The sequence below is a fragment of the Hemitrygon akajei genome, chromosome 22 (assembly GCF_048418815.1).
Source record: "Hemitrygon akajei chromosome 22, sHemAka1.3, whole genome shotgun sequence".
NCBI classification, from domain to species: Eukaryota; Metazoa; Chordata; class Chondrichthyes; order Myliobatiformes; family Dasyatidae; genus Hemitrygon; species Hemitrygon akajei.
The window spans coordinates 66,712,894-66,736,722 of record NC_133145.1 but is presented as its reverse complement, the minus strand read 5'-3'; the positions used below and the strand labels follow the sequence as shown (position 1 = coordinate 66,736,722).

The following is a 23,829-nucleotide window of genomic DNA, read 5'->3' as shown; positions in this document are numbered from 1 at the left end:
GAATGATTTATAAAATTCCACAGGGAACCCATCAGGTCCAGGAGATTTCCCTGAGGACAGTGCAGAAATTGCAAAAGATATTTCTTCTAGTGATATAGGCGCATTAAGTTTGGCTTTGAAATCAGATGAAAGTGAGGGGATATTCAGATTCTGTAAAAATTGATCCACAGAGATATTGTCATTCAGGGATTCAGAGGAATAAAGCCGAGAATAAAAATTTTTAAATGCGTCATTAATTTCTAAATGATCCGATGTAAAGTCTCCGTTCTCCTTCCGGATCTTTGTAATATGTTGTTTGGCTTTAGAACGCCTCAGCTGATTGGCTAGGAATTTACCAGACTTATCCCCATGAATGTAAAAGCGGCTCTTGCTTTCGAGAAGTTGGCGTTCGACAGGTTGAGTGGACAGAAGGTTAAATTTAGTTTGGAGTTCAACGCGCTTCTTGTATAATTCAGGGTTCTTAGTTTGGGCATATAATTGATCCACATCTTTAATCTGGTTAATGAGGTCTGCTCGATCTGCACGGGATCTTCTATTGAGATTTGCTGTGTAAGAGATTATTTGACCCCTCAAATATGCTTTCATGGCATCCCAGACAATCTGGGATGGCACTTCAGGTGATGTATTAGTGTTAAAATAGAAGATTATCTGGTCTTTAATAAATTTTACGAAATCATCATCCGATAATAAAGTTGAATCGAACTGCCAGTGTTTGTTCCTCTGAGGGAGACCGGGAAAGTTCAGAGAGAGGGTAATTGGGGCATGGTCAGAAATCAGTATACTCTGATAGTCACAAGTGTGGGCAAATGGGATAAGTTGGTTATCGAGTAGGAAATAGTCAATTCTAGTGAAGGTATGGTGAACATGTGAGAAAAAGGAATAATCTCTCTCCGTAGGATGGAGGAAACGCCATATATCAGAGATACCAAAATTAGAGAGAAACGACTGAATAGCTAAGGCAGATTTGGTAGGTGATCTGGTAACAGAAGACGATCGGTCCAGTTTAGGATCCAACCAACAGTTAAAGTCACCACCCAATATAAGAGAGTATGAGTTTAAGTCTGGTAGTGAGGAAAAAAACCGTTCAAAAAAGTTAACATCATCAAAGTTGGGGGCATACAGGTTTGCTAGTGCAACTTTAGTGTTATATAGTTTACCAGAAACAATAATAAAACGGCCATTTGTGTCCGATATTTTATTATGGAGTTCAAAAGGAATATTTGAGTTAATAAGAATGGAGACTCCCCTAGCTTTAGCGGCAAAGGATGAATGAAAATGCTGACCCGCCCACTTGGACAGAAGCCGGGAGTTATCGAAACAACGAATATGAGTTTCTTGAAGGAAAGCAATGTCAGCTTTGAGTTGTTTAATATGTGAGAATACCTTCCTCCTTTTAACAGGGTGGTTCAGTCCCTTTACATTCCAGCTCACAAATTTAAGTGCACTAGCCATTATCAATTACTAATGCATAAAAGGCAGCAGGCATATAAAAAATCAAGCGGTACAATAGCAGTCTGGGAGCAGAGATGTAAACATAGATTCGTAAGGTCAAAATATAAACATGTCCTAAACAATAAAGAAATGTTGGAACTGGAAAACTCACCCCACCCACACAACCCAAAACTAGATGGCTACCAAAACAAGTAGCTAGCTCTACCAGAAAAATTAACCCAAATACAACTTCCAGATCTGTGTCATTGACAGCAGTTCCGTATAGATGCTATAACAAACAGTAACTAGTTTATGCACTAGAAAACATAACTACAGATTAGAACACCTTCTGCCGAGATATACAACTTAATACAGAGCGAATCCGAAGAAAACCAAAACTAACCTACCCACGAAATATTATAGAAGAATAAAGTAAGAGAAAGGGGAAAAAAAAGGTAAGAAGGAAAAAGAAAAAAAAGAGGAAGGGGAAAATTATAAATTCAAGACGAGTATTTATCAACCGTTTACCGAGAAGGGAGAAAAAAACATTCAGAGAATGGGAAAAAAAAGGGGATGAAGAAAAGAAAAAGATAAAATAAATAAGTATTTAAAACAGAGGAAAAATAAATCAGCAGTTGAACTGTGAACCGACAAACAGGGAGGCCTTCACTAAAGACTTCAAACCTCCAAAACAAGTTAGATTTAGTTGTAGAACTCTGTAGGTAAAGTTATACAGAGGTAAAGATAGATTACACACACACCAAATCCCGGGAGAGATTGTCAACAGCCTTTAGAGTTTCAGTGAATAATGTCTGAGTGATTCAAGTGAATTCCGAGTCCAGAGAAAGTAATTTTACTACGAGGAGTACTTATCCACCATTTTAGGAGGTCCGATCAGATTCCGAAGATGACTGAATAGCCGGAAGACTTGCCACAAACGCTTCAGCTTCCCTCGCTGATTTGAACCACTTGAATTCCCCGGTATTAAACTTGATTCTTAGGTCAGCAAGATTACGAAAGGAAGGTTTGAAACCACGATCAAAAAGCACTTTCATTACGCCTTTATACTCAGCGCGCATCTTTAAGGTCTGGGGTGCAAAATCTTCCACAAAGCGAATGGTTGTATCCTGGAAAGAAAAAGAGCCTCTGCGACGTGCCTCCACAATCAGACTGTGTTTTACCTGGTATTGATGGAAACACAAGATTACTGGTCGCGGACAGGTGCCCAGAATTCCGGGGGGGACGTTAACTCTGTGTGCCCGTTCCAGCTCGGGCGGCTTCGGAAGCAGATCCTTCCTGAATATCTCACAGAGAAACTCGGCGAAAAACTTCACGGTTGACCCCTTCTCAGTTGCCTCTGGTAATCCCAGAATTCTGATGTTGCAGCGTCTGCTGCGATTTTCGAGATCCACCATTTTGGAAAGAAGTTTATTAGATTTTTCCTCTAAGCTAGAACAGAGAGTCTCCAAGTATCGAACCCGACTTTCTAAAGCTTCAGAAGTCGAATCGATGCAAGATAAGTGTTCAGCATGTTTGTCCACTTTATCGTTGATCCGATCCAGTTTCTCTTCTGTTTGAAAGCGGTTTTAATTTGCTTTAAGATTTCGTCTCGGAGATTTTCAAGCGCCTCCATCGTCACGTCCGACGAGGTCGTAGTTTCTTTTCTCCCGGATTTAGAACTCTTGCTAGACATTGTAGGTTAGATATATTCACAGGCAAGTAAGAGATACCGAAATAATTCCTAACTAAGCTTTATAAAATGGAGACATTTAGTGCAAAGGTAGCAACAGTAACGGAACAAAAGTTCGGAGCAGCTCAGTGATCACCATCTTACCGGAAGTCCCTCCAATTTTACTTTAAATGACAATACCGAACCTGCCTCTACCACTTCTACTGGAAGCTCGTTCCACACAGCTACCACTCTCTGAGTAAGGAAATTCCCCCTCGTGTTACCCCTAAACTTTTGCCCCCTAACTCTCAACTTATGTCCTCTTGTTTGACTCTTCCCTACTCTCAATGGAAAAAGCCTATCCATGTCAACTCTATCTATCTCCCTCATAATTTTAAATACCTCTATCAAGTCCCCTCTCAACCTTCTACACTCCAAAGAATAAAGACCTAACTTGTTCAATCTTTCCCTGTAACTTAGGTGCTGAAACCCAGGTAACATTCTAGTAAATCTCCTCTGTACTCTCTCTATTTTGTTGACATCTTTCCTATAATTCAGTGACCAGAACTGTAACCTTTCCTTTCAACCCAACAGGAACATAAAGATTCTGTACCCTCAAAATTTCACCTTTAAATGACCGCCATTTCTCTATTACATCCTTCCCCTAAAACAAATTGTACCAATCCAGTCCTGCTAAATCCTTTTGCATCTCCTCAAAGTTAGCCTTTCTCCAATCAAAAAATCTCAATCCTGGGTCCAGTCCTATCCTTCTCCATAATTATATTGAAACTAATGGCATTGTGATCACTGGACCCAAAGTGCTCCCCAACACATACCTCCGTCACCTGACCTATTTCATTCCCTAACAGGAGATCCAACACTGCCCCTTCTCTAGTTGGTACCTTTATGTATTGCTGCCAAAAACTATCCTGCACACATTTTACAAACTCCAAACCATTCATCCCTTTTACAGAATGGGCTTTCCAGTCTTTGTGTGGAAAAATAAAATCTCCCACAATCACAACCCTGTGCTTACTACAAATATTTGCTATCTCCTTGCAAATTTGCTCCTCCAATTCTTGCACCCCATTATGTGGTCTATAATACACCCCTATAAGTGTTACTACACCTTTCCAATTCCTCAATTCAACCCAAATAGCCTCCCTAGACGAGCCTTCTAATCTATCCTGCCAGAGAACCGCTGTAATATTTTCCCTGACAAGCAACGCAACACCACACCTCCCCCTCTTGTCCCTCCGATTCTATCACACCTGAAGCAACAAAATCCAGGAATATTTAGTTGTCAATCGCACCTCTCCTGCAACCATGTTTCACTAATAGCTACATCATCATATTTCCAGGTATCAATCCATGCTCTAAGCTCATCCACCTTTCTTACAATGCTCCTAGCATTAAAATAAATGCATTTAAGAAATTCTCCACCTCTTCCTCTCTGTTTATCTCTAACAGTACAAAGAACTTTACTGCCTTCTTTTTCTTTCTTCTCCCATACATCTGTTCCTACACTCTGGTTCCCCTCCCCCCCCATATCTAGTTTAAATCCACTGGAGCCTCTCTAGCAAACCTACCTGCAAGAATACTTGACCCAATAACAATTAATCATGGAAACAGGCCATCTCGGCCCTTCTAGTCCGTGCTGAACGCTTACTCTCACCTAGTCGCACGGACCTGCACTCAGCCCATAACCCTCTATTACTTTCCTGTCCATATACCTATCCAATTTTTTTTTTAATGACTAAATCGAACCTGCCTCTACTACTTCTACTGGAAGCTCGTTCCACACAGCTACCACTCTGAGTAAAGAAGTTCCCCCTTGTGTTACCCCTAAACTTTTGCCCATTAACTCTCAACTCATGTCCTCTTGTTTGAATCTCCCCTACTCTCAATGGAAAAAGTCTATCCACGTCAACTCTATCTATCCTCCTCATAATTTTAAACTCCTCTATCATGTCCCCCCTCAAACTTCTACGCTCCAAAGAATAAAGACCTAACTTGTTCAACCTTTCTCTGTAACTTAGGTGCTGAAACCCAGATAACATACTGGTACATCTCCTCTGTACTCTCTCTATTTTGTTGACATCCTTCCTATAACCCGGTGACCAGAACTGTACACAATACTCCAAATTTGGCCTCACCAATGCCTTGTACAATTTTAACATTACATCCCAACTCCTATACTCAATGCTCTGATTTATAAATGCCAGCATATCAAAAGCTTTCTTCACCACCCTATCCACATGAAATTCCACCTTCAGGGAACTATGCACCATTATTCCTAGATCACTCTGTTCTACTGCATTCCCCAATGCCATACCATTTACCATGTATGTCCTATTTTGATTAGTCCTACCAAAATGTAGCACCTCACACTTATCAGCATTAAACTCCATCTGCCATCTTTCAGCCCACTCTTCTAACTGGCCTAAATCTCTCTGCAAGCTTTGAAAACCTACTTCATTATCCACAACGCCACCTGCATACTTAGTATCATCTGCATACTTACTAATCCAATTTATCACCCCATCATCCAGATCATTAATGTATATGACAAGCAACATTGGACCCAGTACAGATCCCTCAGGCACACCACTAGTCACCGGCCTCCAACCTGACAAACAGTTATCCACTGCTACTCTCTGGCATCTCCCATCCAGCCATTGTTGAATCCATTTTACTACTTCAATATTAATACTTAACGATTGAACCTTCCTAACTAACCTTCCGTGTGGAACCTTGTCAAAGGCCTTACTGAAGTCCATATAGCCAACATCCACTGCTTTACCCTTGTCAACTTTCCTAGCAACCTCTTCAAAAAACTCAATAAGATTTGTCAAACATGACCTTCCACGCACAAATCCATGCTGACTATTCCTAATCAAACCCTGTCTATCCAGATAATTATATATACCATCTCTAAGAATACTTTCCATTAATTTACCCACCACTGACGTCAAACTTACAGGCCGATAATTGCAAGGTTTACTCTTAGAACCTTTTTTAAACAATGGAACAACATGAGCAATACGCCAATCCTCCAGCACCATCCCCGTTTCTAATGACATTTGAAATATTTCTGTCAGAGCCCCTACTATTTCTACACTAACTTCCCTCAAGGTCCTAGGGAATATCCTATCAGGACCCGGAGTCTTATCCACTTTTATATTCTTTAAAAGTGCCAGTACTTCCGCTTCTTTAATCATCATAGTTTCCATAACTTCCCTACTTGTTTCCTTTACCTTACACAATTCAATATTCTTCTCCTTAGTGAATACCAAAGAAATTGTTCAAAATCTCCCCCATCTCTTTTGGCTCCACACATAGCTGTCCACTCTGATTCTCTAAGGGACCAATTTTATCTCTCACTATCCTTTTGCTATTAATACAACTGTAGAAACCCTTTGGATTTATTTTCACCTTACTTGCCAAAGCAACCTTGTATCTTCTTTTAGCTTTTCTAATTTCCTTCTTAAGATTCCTTTTACATTCTTTATGTACCTTGAGCACCTCATTTACTCCAGTGTAGTCTAGTGTAGTTTTTTTTCCTGTGTTGGTTTTTACGTAGTTCAGTCTAGTTTTTGCACTGTGTCATGTAACACCATGGTTCTAAGAAAACTTTGTCTCATTTTTACTATGTACTGTACCAGCAGTTATGGTCGAAATGATAATAAAAGTGACTTGACTATTACATCACTGCTTTTATATTTTAGTCCTCTTGAAATGAATGCTAACATTGCATTTGCTTTTCTCACCACTGACTGAACCTCTAAATTAACCTTCAGGAAATCCTGTATGAGAACTCCCGAGTGCCTTTTCATCTCAGATTTTTAAATTTTCTTTCATACAACATAGAAAGGATAGCAAAAGAACAGTGAATTCAGCCTACAATGCTGTGCCAAACCAGCTAAAAAGCAAATCAAAAACACCCAAACACTAATCCCTCCTACCTACACCATGTCCATATCCTTCCATCTTCCTTACATCCATGTGCCTATCCAAATGTCTCTTAAAACCCTCCAATATATTTGCCTCAAACACCACAACAGGCAGTATATTGCAGGCATTCACAACTCCGAATTAAAAAAACAAACCCTTACATCCCTCTCACCTTCAATCCATATCTCTGCTATTAGACATTTCAACTCTGGGAAAGGGATACTCTTTGTCCACTCTATATATGCCTCAAAATCTTGTAAACCTCTGTCAAATCTCCCCTGAGCCTCCGGAGCTCCAGAGAAAACAACCCAAGTTTATCCAGCCTCTCATGATAGTAAAGGTGCCCCCTGCTTTATGAATGTTCGCTTTACACCACTTCGCTTTTACAAAAGACCTACATTAGTAACCTGTTTTCGCATTACAAAGAGGATTTTTGCTTTTACAAAAATTTTTCCCATATGAATTAATGTTCTTCGCTTTACGTCATTTCGGCTTAAGAAATGTTCCATAGGAACGCTCTACCTTTGTAAGGGGGGGGGGGCGGGGTGACACCTGTATGTGCCCTCTAAACCAGGCAGCATCCTGGTAAACTTCTTCACCCTCTCCAAAGCCTCAACATCCTTCCTATAATGGGGCAACCAGAACCATACACAATACTTCAGATGTGGCCTAACTCTTGATGTAACCGCTTGACTTCTGAACTCAAAGTCTAATAAAAGCAATTTATAAGCCTTCTTAATCACCTTATTGACCTGTGTTGGCACTTTCAAGGAGCTATGAACTTGAACCCCAAGATCTCTCTACTCAGCAACAGTGTACGTCTTCTTGCATTTGCCCTACCAAATGCAACACCTTACATTTATCTGGGTTAAACTTCATCTGCCATTTCTCTGCCCATATCTGCAACTGATCGATATTGTGCTATACTCTTTGCCAGTCTTCTACACTATCCACAACTGCACCAGTCTTGGTATCATCGACAAATTTACCAACCCACACATCTACGTTTTCATCCAGGTCATTTACATATATCACAAAAGCAGGTCCTAGCACAGATCCCTCCAAAATATCACTAATTACAGACCAACACAAGGAAATCTGCAGATGCTGGAAATTCAAGCCACACACACAAAATGTTGCCTGGCCTGCTGCGTTCCACCAGCACTTTGTGTGTGTTGCACTAATTACAGACCTCCAGTTTGAATAAGTCCCTTCAACCACAACCCTGTCTTACTTGTGCAAGCCAATTCTGAATCCAAACAGCTAACTTGCCAAAGATCCCATGCATCTTAATCTTCTTGATTAGCCTTCCATGAGGAACTTTGTCAAATAACTTACCAAAATCCATGTAGTCAACATCCACTGCCCTACCCTCATCAATCTCTCTTGTCACCTTGTCTAAAAGCTCACTCAAGTTGGTAAGGCACAACCAAGCACTCACAAATCCATGCTAGTTCTCCCTAATTGGGCCATGGGCTTCCAAATGCTTATATATCCTATCCCTAAGAATTTTCTCTAGCAATTACCCTACAACTGATGTGATACTCACTGGTCTATAGTTCCCAGGACTTTCCCTTATTCCCTTCTTAAATAGAGGTACAACATTAGCCACTCACCAGTCCTCTAGTACCTCACCTGTGGCTAGAGATGACACGAAGGTACCTGTCAAGAGCTCAGCAACCTAGGGTAAATCTCATTAGGCCCTGGGGACTGATCCACCTTATTAGGAGGCCAACACTTCCCCCTCTTTGACCTCTAACAAGATGGCGGTGTGACGCAGCATGCAGTGGCCACTCCAGGAATTAATATCTGTTATTTGTAAGTAGGGGCCGTGTACAATCCTGATTTGATGGAGACGGACGTGTGAAGCACGGAGGAACATCTGGTGAAACTTCTGAAATGCCTGTTTCGCTGCTGCTGCTACTGTGCAATTGGAAAAATCTCTGGGAGGAAGGCCCCGAATCCTCGGCTTTGCCTGTTGCTTGGCAGCTGGTGCCGGGGTCGAAGCGCTCGGCAGAGTTGGTGCTCGGTGCTGAAGGGCTGGTCGGAGGCTCAAAGTTTTCGGAGAGACTCGGAGTTGGCTGTGGTCGGAGCTCCCAAAGTGCTGTATCGGCAAGCTGTGGCGCTGGAGGTTCATGGCAGGAAGAGTTTTTCTTCCTTCTACCGTCTGCGTGAGATGATGGGCTGTCGGGACCTTTGAGACTTTCTTTTAAACCGTGCCACGGACTGCTCTTTATCAGATTACAGTATTGCTTCGCACTTTTGAAACTATGTGTTATAATTATGTGGTCTTTGTCAGTTAGTCTTTTATCAATTATGGTATTGTCTGCACTGTTGAAACTATATGTTAACTATAACTATATGTAATCTATGTGGTTTTGTGTAGGTCTTGTAGCTTTAGGTTTGTCTGATAGGTTTGTGTATTGTAGGAAAAGAATGTGGGACTTGAGAGGTTAATGGGTTGCTATAAGTATCCACTGAGCGTGTGGTATTTGGTGGGGTAGTGGGTTGTTAATGTAGCAGAACGGATGGCGTCGGGCCAGGAAATGTGACAATGCAATCGGTCCCAGCTCGTCAACCGCAACGCGTCCTATATTGTCCTGTGGTAACTGTACCATTTAGGCATGTAGAGGCATTGTACAGGATGTCATTGTTCTAAGAGGTCAGCATGAATTTGCAGAGTGTGGGGGGATATATATAAGGGGCCAGGGGCTGTGAGGTGCAGAAGACAGGGAGAGGACGATATGCAGTCCGTGGAGAAAGACAACAACTAGCAAGACCAGAAGGAACCCCAGGTGGGGACGAAACATCCCAGGTGAAGACCGCGTTCGCTGGCATGGGTGCTTCATCACACCTGTTCCTGGCCCCGTATGAGTCGTGTGGGAGTGGGATTAACCACACGTTGATAAGTATTGCTTGTATCGGGAAAAGGGCAGTTGCACAGCCGTGGGTAGTCAAGCTAAGCCGCTTTCCGCAATGAAGTGTCATTTATGCTAATATTTTACTTTACCAATAAACAAGTGATCCGGGGTACAGTCTCATTCTTGTCGCGGATACATTTTTCTCTGATACCACGTTCCTGCTTTGTCGGATAATTTTCCGTCCATAACAGTTTGTAGTTCCTTTCTGGGGAACGTGCTAAGACGGTTGCGCAATATCGATATGCAGCAGCCTCTCCGGACTCTGGATTGGGGATTACCAAACGTTATGTGGTTTTTCTTGTGCGGTCTGTTTTGTGCTTTTTCGTGATATCATTCCGGAGAACTTTGCCTCATTTTTTAACTGCATTGTATTTGTGTTTTATAAATGACAATAAACTGAATCTGAATAAACACCCTAACATATTTATACACTCAGCACTGATCTCCTGGTCCTCCATGTTCTTTTCCTTGGTAAATACTGAAGCAAAGTACTCATTAAGTACCTCATTCTCTGCATCCAAACAAATGTTCCCCCCCTTTATCCTTGAGAGCTCCCACCCTCTTCATAGTTATCCTCACGCTCTTGATGAATGTATAAAATGTTGGGATTCACCTTAATTCGCCAAGAACTTTTTATGGCCCCTCCTGGCTTTCCTAAGTCCCTTCCTTTGTTCTTCTCTAGCTTCTTTATACTCCTCATGTGCTTCATTTGATCCCAACTTACAAATCTTTACATACTTTCCTTTTTCTTCTTGACTAAATTTATCAAAGAATTGGTCCCAACAGACCTCAGGAGAACACCACTACTCACTGGAAGCCAACTAGAAAAGTCTCCTTTTATTCCCACTCTTTGCCTCCTGCCAATCAGCCAATTCTCTCTAATCATGCTAGTACCTTTCCTGTAATACCATGGGCTCTTAACTTGTTAAGCAGCTTGATATGTATCACCTTGTCAAACACCTTCTGAAAAACCAATTACACAACATCCACTGATTCGCCTTTGTCTTTCCTGCTTGTTATTTCTTTAAAGAATTCCAACACACTTGTCAGGCGTGATTTTCCCTTATGGAAACCATGTTGACTTCCGGCCCATTTTATCTAGCCACGGAGGTCAGACTAAATAGTCTCAATTCCTTGCTTCTGCCTCTCTTCCGTCTTTAAAAGTGGAGTGACATTTGTAATTTTCAAGTCTTCCAGAACCATTCCAGAATCTTGTGGTTCTTGAAAGATCATTACTATTGCCTCCACAATCTCTTCAGCCACCTCCTTCAGATCCCTGGGCTGTACACCATCTGATCTAGGTGACTTATCTATCTTCAAACCTTTCAGTTTCCCAAGCACCTTCTCCCCAGTAATGTCAACTTCATTCACTTCTGCCCCCGACACTCTCGAACATCCAGCATGTTGCTAGTGTCTTCCACAGTGAAGACTGATGCAAAATACTTATTCGGTTTGTCCACCATTTCCTTGTCCCCATTACTACCTTTCCAGCGCTATTTTCCAGTGGTTCAACATCTACCCTCACCTCTCGTTTATATCTGAAGAACCTTTTGTATTCTCTTTAATATTATTGGCTAGCTTACTTTCATATTCCATCTTTTACTTTTTTATGACTTCTTAAGTTGCCTTCTGTTGTTTTTAAAAGCTTCTCAATCCTCTAATTTCACATTATTTTTGCTTTATTATATACCCTCTCATTGGCTTTTATGCTGGTTTTGACTTGTCAGTCACAGTTGTGCTCTCCTGACTTTAGAATACTAATTCTTCTTTGGGATGTATCTATCATACGTCTCAGAATTGCTCCCAGAAACTCCAGCAATTGCTAACCTGCCATCAGTCCTGCTGGTGTTCCCTTCCAATCAACTTTGGCCAGCTCCTCGCCCATGCCTCTGTAATACTGTTTACTGCACTGTAATACTGATACATCTGACTTTAGCTTCTCCCTCTCAAACTGCAGGATAAATTCTATATTATGATCATTTTCCCCTAAAGGTTCCTTACCTTAAGCCGTCTAATTAATTCTAGTTCATTGCACAACACCCAGTCCAGAATAGCTGCTCTAAAGAATCACCTCAAAGGCATTCTACAAATTCCACCCCTTGGGATCCAGCACCAAGCTGATTTTCCCAATCTACCTGCATATTGAAATCCCCCATCTCATAATATTGCCCTGTTGACAAGACTTTTCTATCTCCCATTGTAATTTGTAGCCCACATCCCGGCTACTGTTCAGAGGCCTGTCTACAACTCCCATCAGGAAAGAAACGTAGAAAACATAGAGCACACTACAGGCTCTGCGGCCCACAATGCTGTGCCGAACATGTCCTTACTTTAGAACTACCTAGGTGAAAAAAAAGGATTTACAAGCATGCTGCCAGGACCACAGGCGTGCCTTTATTCCTTGGAACATAGGAGAATAAGGGGTGATCTTACAAAAGTGTTTGAAATCATGAGGGGTATGGATAAGGTGGATGGTTACAGTCTTTACTCCAGGGTAGGGGAGTCCAAAACTAGCAAGTACAGGTTTAAGGTGAGAGGGGAAAAGATTTAAAAGGGATCTGAGGGGCAATGGTTTCACACACAGGGTGAAATGGATTGTGCTGCCAGAGGAAGTGATTGAGGCAGGCAGTGGCATTTAAGCAGCATTTAGATTGGTAGATAGAGGGGAAGAACTTCAAAGGATAAGGGCCAAATGCAGGAAATTGGGAATAGATGGGGTGGGGCGCAGCATACAAATTACATGATCTGATTTAATGACATGACAGGCTTAGAGGGCGGAATGGCATCCTCCCATCAGTGTAAATAACTAAGCTTCACCCTTGGCTAGCACTCCAGCCTCAGGGCGTCAGTATAGATAGCAGCCAATACTGCTCACCGGGTTCCTTTGGCACACCTGCTCCACAGATAGGGAGAAATCAAGTACAGTATGTGACGTGGCTAACAACCCAGGTCATACCTGTGTCACTCCACCTTGTGCTGACTTTGTGTGCGTCACTGTGACACAAACATCAGATAAAACACTGTTTATCAGAAAAGAACAAAGAGCAGAACCAGGCAACCTGCTGAATCCAGTTTCAACACTGGTAAAGTGGAACAGTGGTGAACTCACTGTGATGCACGTAAGTCCTGGCACGGGTACTGTATGTGAACAATGCCCCTAACAGCCATCATTCTAATAACCCTCACTAAAAACAAGGCCAGTTTACACTAGTCCATTGTGACCTGGTCCCTATAAATCCCTCCTGCCCCTTTATCACAGTGCCCAAGGTCTTGGTTCAGCTGGGACTCAACCTTCACTCCTTCCCAAGTGTGTGATGGCAGAGAGAAGGTGATGTCTGACAAAAACAGGACTGACACATCCATGCCCATTGGGACTAGTCTATTCCCCTGCATTAGGCCTACATTCCCCCCCCCCACCCCAAATGCCTTTCCCATCCACAACATCCCATCCAAGACCAACAGCCAAAGATCTAGTAACAATGCAGCTTCCAAATCTACTGATGCAACCCGAGCTTGTTCTGACTGCCAGTGTCCATCGTACCTCCAACCCTCAAGTGCCACCGTACTGTGTACCCTAGTCCTCACCTCTCCACCAGTCGCCATCCCCAATATCCCCTCCTCTCTTGTCACCCTCTCTACTCTAGCCCTCCCGTCCCTTCATCCCCAAGTCTCCCTCACTCTCCTATCACCCTTTCCACTCTACCCCTGCCCTGTCACCTCTTCCCTCTCACCCTCCGCCTTTCCTCCTCCACACTCCCCTCCCCTTCTCCCCTACACACTTCACCACACGCCTCTCCACCGCCCCCCCCCCCGGTCATTCTCTACACTGGTCACCCCTCCCTCAGCCCCCGTGCCTCACCTCGCGTTTCTCGCGGGCCTCTTCCTCGGTCACGGTGCTGCAGCTTCGGTGATCGAGCAAACAGACAGCACAGAGGCAGTCGCCGTGCTGGCAGCAGCGGAACTCGAGCAGCTTGCCATGGCTGGGGCAGCGGCGCTGGGCGAGGTCGGGCAGCGGCAGGCGAAGGCTGTGCGAGCGGAGGGCTGGGCTCTGCTGGTGCGGCTCCAGGTGCTCGGCGCAGAATGAAGCCAGGCAGGTAAGGCAGGTGCGGAGGGCCGCGGCGGCGGCGGCCGGCGGGCAGGCGTCACAGGGCACGGTGAGCCCGGACTCAACCTCAGCTTTGCCCACGGTCTCGGCGTTACAGCGGGCGCGCTCCAGTCCCGCCACCACGGTGCAGAGGACGCGGTTGGGACGCAGCTCGGGCCGTTGGGCCCAGTGGCAGCGACATTGCGGGCAGCTGAAGCCGCTAAGGCCGACGCGATCGTCCGCCCAGTACAGCGACAGGCAGTCCCGACAGAAGTTGTGGCCACACGGCGCTGTCACAGGCTCCTGCAGCAGCTCCAGGCAAATGGCGCAGGTCAACTCGGCCGCCAAGCCCGGCAGCGCCTCCACTTCCCGCTCCAGATCAGCCATCGCTGTACGCTGACGGGAGACCGGAACTGCAGTCCCACCCGCGGTCGGAAGGCCCGGACGGGATCCGAGTCTGCTGACAGGAAGCCCCGCCCACTGACAGGAAGCAGAGGCCGGGCTCACTAAAGGCAGGTGGTCGTTGATTCCACTGCCCGCCCCTCATACCAGTACTCACGAGGCCATTCACCCTTCATCTTGGGGCTACCCATGCATCCATACCCAGTTCGGTCCCCAGGCCTCATCTCCTCTGTCTTCGGCCAAGATGTGGCTCCAAGGTGTCCAAATTGGAAGAATGGACAAAAACTGGCAGATGGAATACAGACCAGGAAATTATAGACCAGTGAATCATACCTCAGTGGTTGATAAGTTGATGGAGAAGATCCTGAGAGGCAGGATTAATGAACATTTGGACAGGTATAACATGATTAGGAATAGTCAGCACGGCTTTGTCAAGGGCAGGTCGAGCCTTACAAGCCTGATTGAATTTTTTTGAGGATGTGACTAAACATATTTATGAGAAAGAGCAGTAGATGTAGTGTATATGGATTTCAGCAAGGCATTTGATAAGGTATCCCATGCAAATCTTATTGAATTTTTTGAAGAAGTTACTAGGAAAGTTAACGAGGGTAAAGCAGTGGATGTTGTCTATATGGACTTCAGTAAGGCCTTTGACAAGGTTTCACACGGAAGATTAGTTAGGAAGGTTCAATTGTTAGGTATTAATATTGAAGTAGTAAAATGGATTCAACAGTGGCTGGATGGGAGATGCCAGAGAGTAGTGGTGGATAACTATTTGTCAGGTTGGACGCCGGTGACTAGTGGTGTGCCTGAGGGATCTGTACTGGGTCCAATGTTGCTTGTCATATACATTAATGATCTGGATGATGGGGTGATAAATTGGATTAGTAAGTATGCAGATGGTACTAAGATAGGTGGCGTTGTGGATAATGAAGTAGGTTTTCAAAGCTTGCAGAGAGATTTAGGCCAGTTAGAAGAGTGGGCTGAAAGATGGCAGATGGAGTTTAATGCTGATAAGTGTGAGGTGCTACATTTTGGTAGGACTAATCAAAATAGGACATACATGGTAAATGGTAGGGCATTGGGGAATGCAGTAGAACAGAGTGATCTAGGAATAATGGTGCATAGTTCCCTGAAGGTGGAATCTCATGTGGATAGGGTGGTGAAGAAAGCTTTTGGTATGTTGGCCTTTATAAATCAGAGCATTGAGTAGAGGAGTTGGGATGTAATGTTAAAATTGTACAAGGCATTGGTGAGGCCAAATTTGGAGTATTGTGTACAGTTCTGGTCAACGAGTTATAGGAAAGATGTCAACAAAATAGAGAGTACAGAGGAGATTTACTAGAATGTTACCTGGGTTTCAGCACCTAAGTTACATAGAAAGGTTGAACAAGTTAGGTCTTTATTCTCTAGAGCGTAGAAGGTTGAGGGGGGACATGATAGAGGAGTTTAAAATTATGAGGAGGATAGATAGAGTTGACGTGGATAGGCTTTTTCCATTGAGAGTAGGGGAGATTCAAACAAGAGGACATGAGTTGAGAGTTAATGGGCAAAAGTTTAGGGGTAACACGAGGGGGAACTTCTTTACTCAGAGAGTGGTAGCTGTGTGGAACGAGTTTCCAGTAGAAGTAGTAGAGGCAGGTTCAATTTTGTCATTTAAAAAAAAATTGGATAGGTATATGGACAGGAAAGGAATGGAAGGTTATGGGCTGAGTGCAGGTAGGTGGGACTAGGTGAGAGTAAGCATTCGGCATGGACTAGAAGGGCCGAGATGGCCTGTTTCTGTGCTGTAAGTGTTATAAGGCTTATTGAGAAAGTAAGGAGGCTTGGGAACCAAGGGGACATTGCTTTGTGGATCAAGAACTGACTTGCCCACAGAATGATTGTAGACAGGTCATATTCTGCATGGATGTCAGTCACCAGTGGAGTGCCTCAGGGATCTGTTCTTGGTCCCTTACTCTTCGTGATTTTTATAAATGACCTGGATGAGGAAGTGGAGGGATGAGTTAATAAGTTTGCTGATGACACTAAGGTTAGGGGTGTTGTGGATAGTATGGAGGGCTGTCATAGGTTACAGTGGGACATTGATAGGATGCAAAACTGAGCTGAGAAGTGGCAAATGGAGTTCAACCAGATAAGTGGAGGTGGTTCAGTTTGGTAGGTCAAATATAATGGCAGAATATAGTATTGATCGTAAGACTCTTGGCAGTGTGGAGGATCAGAGGGATCTTGGGGTCAGAGACAATAGGACATTCAAAGCATCTGCACAGGTTGACTCTGTGGTTAGGAAGGTGTAGTGTATTGGCCTTCATCAATTGTGGAATTGAATTTAGGAGCCGAGAGGTAATGTTGTAGCTCTGTATGACCCTGGTCAGACCCCACTTGAAGTACTGTGCTGTTACATACCCCATGGGTATATTGTGATTGTCACATGACCATGATGTAATTGAGTCTCTGCTGGGCATGATGTAATGGTCTTGTGATGGTGGAGTGATGTAATTTTCCCGCCAATGAGAGGTCATGTGATGGCCTGTTAAAACAGGTATAAAAGGAGCACACCTCACTGTGATGCAGATCAGTTTGTGGCTTAATTCGTCAGTGACTCCGCTCTGCTGCGTATTTGATTTTATGACGCAGTTTTGTTTAAAAGTGGAGTTTTAATTTCTACTGTAAGAATCGTGCCGGCAGTTCTGAAAATCGCTGCCAGTTAAAGTCCAGTCGGAGAGTGAAGAATTATCAAAGTTCGGGAAGCTGAAGGATCGAGTAAAGTTGGTGTCAGCGGTAATACAGGATCGACCTTATGGAATCTTCATTCAGAAGGTAGTAATCTGCACCCACGATAGTCCCTGCTGTAAGAGCAGAAAGGACTGGAGCAGTGAGATATTCACCAAAAGGAAAAGGTCAGTCTGTTTAAGCCGGTTTTATTTCCTTCATCGTAAATCCTTCGGCCAAGGCATATCTTGGCTGGAATCAGCAGTAATGTGTCATCGAAGAATTTGTTACTTCTAGGAAAATCTCTTGTAATTGACTGTGTAAATCATTTGGACTTTTGCATTTACTACTTTTAAGAACTGTGCTCGCATTTCTCGTTTAAGGACTGTTCGAGCTGCTGTATAGCAGCTGACTTCCGGTTAAGTTGATCGTTTGTTTACTTTTGGGTTTTTTTTTTTAGCAGTGTTTAATAAAGGTTTTATTTGTTTATATAAAAAAACCTATCTCAATTCTATATTCATTGTTGCCATATCGTAACAGTGCTCAGTTTTGGTCGCCTCACTACAGGAAGGATGTGGAAGCCATAGAAAGTGTGCAGAGGAGATTTACAAGGATGTTGCCTGGATTGGGGAGCATGTCTTATGAGAATAGGTTGAGTGAACAGCCTTTTCTCCTTGGAGCGACGGAGGATGAGAGGTGACCTGATAGAGGTGTATAAGATGTTGAGAGGTGTTGATCGTGTGGATAGTCAGAGGCTTTTTCCCCAGGGCTGAAATGATTGCCACAAGAGGACACAGGTTTAAGGTGCTGGGGAGTAGGAACAGTGGAGATGTCAGGGTTAAGTTTTTTTACTCAGAGTGGTGAGTGCATGGAATGGGCTGCCGGTAAAGGTGGTGGAGGCGGATACGATAGGGTCTTTTAAGAAACTTTTGGATAGGCCGGTTAGAAAAATAGAGGGCTATAGGTAAGCCTAGTAATTTCTAAGGTAGGGACATGTTCGGCACAACCTTGTGGGCTGAAGGGCCTGTATTGTGCTGTAGGTTTTCTATGTTTCTAGGTTAATTTATAGGTTGAGTCTGTGGTAAAGACAGCAAATGCAATGCTGGCATTCATTTCAAGGGGAATAGAATAGACAATAGGTGCAGGAGTAGGCCATTCATCCCTTCAAGCCAGCACCACCATTCACTGTGATCATGGCTGATCATCCACAATCAGTACTCCATTCCTGCCTTCTCCCCATATCCCTTAACTCCACTATCTTTTAGAGCTTTATCTCTTGAAAGCATCCAGAGAATTGGCCTCCACTGCCTTCTGAGGCAGAGCATTCCACAGATCCACAACTCTCTGGGTGAAAAAGTTTTTCCTCAACTCCGTTCTAAATGGCCTACCCCTTATTCTTAAACTTTGGCCTCTAGTTCTGGACTTCCCCAACATCGGGAATATGTTTCCTGCCTCTAGCGTGTCCAATCCCTTAATAATCTTATATGTTTCAATCAGATCCCCTCTCATCCTTCTAAATTCCAATGTATGCAAGCCCAGTCACTCCAATCTTTAAACATATGACAGTCCCGCCATCCCGGGAATTAACCTTGTGAACCTATGCTGCACTCCCTCAATAGCAAGAATGTCCTTCCTCAAATTTGAAGACCAAAACTGCACACAATACTTCAGGTATGGTCTCACCAGGGCCCTGTACAACTGCAGAAGGACCTCTTTGCTCCAAAACTCAACTCCCCTTGTTATGAAGGCCAACATGCCAATAGCTTTCTTCACTGTCTGCTATACCTGCATGCTTAATTTCAGTGACTGATGAACAAGGACACCTAGATCTCGTTGTACTTCCTCTTTTCCTAACTTGACACCATTCAGATAGTAATCTGTCTTCCTGTTCTTGCCACCAAAGTGGATAACCACACACTTATCCACATTAAACTGCACCTGCCCACTCACCCAACCTGTCCAGGTCACCCTGCATTCTTCTAACATCCTCCTCACATTTCACACTGCCACCCAGCTTTGTGTCATCTGCAAATTTGCTAATGTTACTTTTAATCCCTTCATCTAAATCATTAATGTATATTGTAAATAGCTGTAGTCCCTGCACCGAGCCTTGTGGTACCCCACTAGCACAGCTTGCCATTCTGAAAGGGACCTGTTATTCCCTACTCTTTGTTTCCTGTCTGCCAACCAATTCTCTATCCATGTTAGTACCCTACCCCCAATACCATGTGCTCTAATTTTGCCCACGAATCTCCTATGTGGGACCTTACCAAAGGCTTTCTGAAAGTCCAGGTACACTACATCCACTGGCTCTCCCTTGTCCATTTTTATAGTTACATCCTCAACAAACTCCAGAAGATTAGCCAAGCATGATTTCCCCTTCGTAAATCCATGCTGACTCAGACCGATCCTGTTACTGCTACCAAATGTGTTGCAATTTCATCTTTTATAATTGACTCCAGTGTTACAAATGTGCCACAACTCTGAGGGGCCGAAGGGTACAAAGTAGCCCCCTCCTTTTTGAGAATTGCAAGATCGCTATTAATTCGGGTCTGGGACCCAGGAAATGAGAGAGAGACGTCCAGAATACACAAGGCTTGGAATGTATCCTGGCCTCAGCAAGACGGAACCACTGATAACGGCCATTGTCTCTTGGAGACAGAATTGTGTATTGAGTACTGTACTATTCATTGAAGCCCTCAAGAGATGACCAGAGTGGGCTGGTTGAGGGATTGCATCATCCCAACCTGATTGACATCTGAGACCCCGTGAGTAAGGATAAAAGAGGGTCTGGGGAACAACCCCTTTAGACGCACCAGGAGAAACGCTAGAAGTCCCGTGACAGCGTTTAATAGCGACAGCCAATGGGGCTTGCGTGCGTCCTTTTCCCTTGCCTGGGAATTGGCGGGCTCGCCACGGAAGAATGGCTTTGGCTAAAGGAGAGGCCACACCAATGGAACTCTCGAGGGTTCGAAATCATTAAAAGGAAAAGCTGGCAAGTTTCTAAAAATCTCTCTCTTGACGCCAACCAAAGGCTGCAGCCTGAATGAACTGAGTGACTTTTATATTTCCATCGGACAATACATTATCCCCTAGACGATGATAGAGCGTATTTCTTATTGATTATTATTATACCCGCACTTTTAGATTTAGTATTGACGACGTATAGTACCTGTATGTTTGCATTGATATTATTTTTGTGTATTTTTACCAATAAATACTGTTAAAAATAGTATCAGACTTCAACGGACCTCTATTTTTGCTGGTAAGTGACCCAGTTACGGGGTTCGTAACAAAGTGGGGATCTCGTCTCGAGATTTGATACCAAATTGGAGGGCCAGTGAATTGGGCTTGTAAGTCCAAACTTGGATCTGGTTGCACGGGTAGCCAGACGGGAAACCAGCAAAGATGGATGTGGGTGAATTTATAGAAAACCCGACTCTGGAGGCGCTAGAGGCGGCCACAAAGTTGGAATTGATAAATATTGCAAAAGGACTAAACCTCGCAGAGGTGAGGTTGTCGATGAAAAAGCGGGAGGTGCGGAGGGCCATAACTCAGTATTATATTGTGAAGAATGTGTTTTCTGCTGAGGTATTGGAAAATATCCCTGAAAAGGTACCAGCTAGTGGGACGGCTCAGTTAGAGTTGGAGAAATTGAGGCTGGACGCGGAACAGAGGAAGAGGGAGCATGAGCTCCAGCTAAAGGAGTTAGAGCAGGACAGAGCTGAGAAGCAAAGGGAGCATGAAATTCAGTTAAAACAGCTGGAAGCAGCTGAAAAGGAGAAGGAAAGGGCCAAGAAAGAGAAGGAAAGGGCCGAAAAAGAGAAGGAGAGAGCCGAGAAGGAGAGGGAAAGAACTGAGAACCAAAGGGAGGCGAAGAAACAGAGGCAACATGACTTGGATATGGGGAAGTTAAGGCAAGAGCGAAGAGTTCAAGGGTCAGACCGAGAGGAGTGGTTTAATGTTAGTCGGGAGTTTAGGTTAGTACCTCCATTCGAGGAAACAGATGTTGATAGTTATTTCTTGCATTTTGAAAAGGTGGCAGTGAATCAGAAGTGGCCCAAAGAGCAGTGGGTGGCGTTGTTACAAAGTGTGTTAAAAGGGAAGGCACAACGGGCATATGCGGCGTTGTCCATGGAGGAGGAAGAGTCGGAGAATTATGAGAAAGTAAAGGAGGCCATTCTTCGGACCTACGAATTGGTACCTGAGGCCTATAGACAAAAGTTCAGAAATTTAAAGGAAGGGTGGAATCAGACGTATACCGAGTTTGCCTATGAGAAGGGTGTGCTCTTGGATCGCTGGTGTGCAGCAGAAATAGTGGAAGAAGATTTTTGGCATCTCAGGGAGTTAATTCTGATTGAGGAATTTAAAGGTTGTGTTTCGGATGATATCCGGATGTACTTGAATGAGAAGCCGAATAAGTCCATCTCCGAATTTGCTAGGTTCGCAGATGAATATGCCCTAACCCACAAGACAAAGTTTTCCTCGAATAAAAGTTACCAGAGAGACCGTGGGAACGGTAGAGAAAGCCCACCGGCTGAGGCAGAGATCCCGGCAGGAGCTAGTGGTAAAATTGAGGAGGAGAGGCAAGACGGCAGGAGAGGTCCTGGCTTGACCTGTTTTAATTGTGGAAAGGTGGGTCATATTGCATCCAAGTGCCTTGCTCCGAGGAAGGAGACAGGAAAATGGAAAGCAGCAGTCCCTATAGGATGGGTTGCGGTGATCAGTAAATCGACGAGAGAGCCCCAGGTAGACAGAGTACGAGAAGGGTCTGAGAAATGTATTTCAAAAGGAACCGTGTCTGTGAGAAAGGGAGACACACCAGTTCCAGTGCGGATCTGGAGAGACACGGGAGCTGAGCTGTCATTGATTAGCAGTAAGGTACTGGATTTTGGTCGCAAGACGGGAATGGTAGCTTTGAGAGGAATAGGAAAAGGGACCAAAGTGGTGCCCTTACATAGGATCATTATAAATTGTGAGCTGGTATCTGGACCAGTTGAAATAGGGGTGCGATCAGAATTCCCGAGAACTGACGTGGACGTCCTTCTGGGTAACGATTTAGCCGGTGGTAAGGTTTGGTCGGCAATGAAGCTGACGAGCCAGCCTGTGAGTGTCGAGGTCCCGCCCCTAGATTCCAAGATCTATCCCGCATGCGTGACCACTCGCAGCATGTCGAGAAAAGCAGCTGAGAACGAGACCAGTTTAAATCCGGCCAGTATCGATTTGGCCGAGACGTTTTTACCAACCCTGTACCAAGAGGGGTTAGAGGGTGGTAAAACGGAGAATAGGAAAGTGAAAAAGAGTAAGGGAGAGGAGGTAGACCTGCCCTTAGCCAGGAGGAAATTTATAGAGGCACGAAGTAAAGATGAGAAACAGATAAGGCTATTAAAAGGTCCAGGGTTGGACATGGATGATCTGTCTGGTTTGGCAGAACTGTTTGAAGAAGTTGAAAATTCTAAAGGTGTTCCCGATAATGAAATGAGGGCAGTCCTAGATGAAAAGGATGCCATTACCTTGAAGAAGTCTGCTGGGTTGGCAGATGAGGTTGTTTCAGCCCGCGGGGTTGAGTTTACTCCGGAAGGGAGTTGCCCAGAGAGTAGCTGGGAGGATCAGGGGAATTTAGAATTTGAAAAGGGTACGGGTATTGAAAGCCTGGAAGAGGCAAATGTCCCGTTTGAGTGTGTTCAAGATGTGGACGCACGTGGTACTGAACCTAGTAATGGAGTTCAGAAAAAGTCTGAGGTATTTGATTCAGTTGAAAAGGAATGCAGTCCTTGTGGGTCAGATGGACTTGGTTCAGTGAAGAAAGGGTTAACCTTGGTAATAGTGGGAAGTGAGAATTCCCAGTTGTTTGTGCTCGAAGGTGTGTTAAAAGTTAGTGAGGAGATAAAAAGTGGTGAGGTGAATATTATTATTGAAGGAAAAGCGAAAAGTGTAGTTCCCAAATTGAATGAAGAAAATTTAAAGTCTGGATTGATGTCAAAAGCAGCAACCAGGCTACAGAGACAATGGCTTGGTAACACGTTGCCTGCGAATCAATTACAGGTTGATTTGGAATCTAAAGGTGCCCCACACGCTATTGTTATTCAAGGGTGTGGTGTGAAAAAGCAGAATTTGAAATGTTGTTTGAACAAAGAGGGATCGCTTGCAGATCTTAAATTGAAAACTAATAGCATTAAGGGTCCTGAAGAGAAAACTAGCAACTTGTTTAAAATTAAAGAATTGTATGGAAATTCGGAAAAAGGTCTAAGTTTGGAACACATTGTTGATAAAATAACTCATATGAAAGGTGCAGGCGAACGCCTATTCCACACTGGTGCACAAGCTCACCACGTGGGAGTTAACTGGAAAAGGGGCAAGGGTTGACGGGATGCCATTTTAACTGACAGGATCCGGTTTTAAGGGATTTCGACAAAGCATGTGAATAATAAAGACAACCCCCATGGAAGATTGACTGTTAAGTTTGAAAGTAAAATAAAGATTAGTATTTGCATGAACTTTTGTAGTATACACGTAAGCTAAGATCACAACTGTTTAGTTTTTGTTTGCTGAAGAAAAGGAATAAAAATAGGTAGTTATTAAATTGGAGTCTGATGCTACAAGAATTTATTAAGGTACAAGATGTTAAGATATTAAAGGAAGTGACAATGTAATCG

General features: G+C 43.9%; 1 protein-coding gene across 4 annotated transcripts in view; it reads right to left on the bottom strand.

Moving 5' to 3' along the window:
* trim25 (tripartite motif containing 25) overlaps positions 1-14,498 on the bottom strand; it is a 107,065-nt gene extending 92,567 nt beyond the window's left edge. For 2 of the 4 annotated variants that reach the window (XM_073026522.1, XM_073026521.1), the window contains exon 1: positions 13,835-14,497. In XM_073026522.1, the coding sequence (XP_072882623.1) occupies positions 13,835-14,446 (612 nt within the window). In that variant the 5' untranslated portion in view covers positions 14,447-14,497. Of the gene's footprint in view, positions 1-13,834 lie in introns of all 4 variants that reach the window. The other 2 variants (XM_073026523.1, XM_073026520.1) reach the window with 2 other exon arrangements.
* Positions 14,499-23,829: the final 9,331 nt, after the last annotated feature.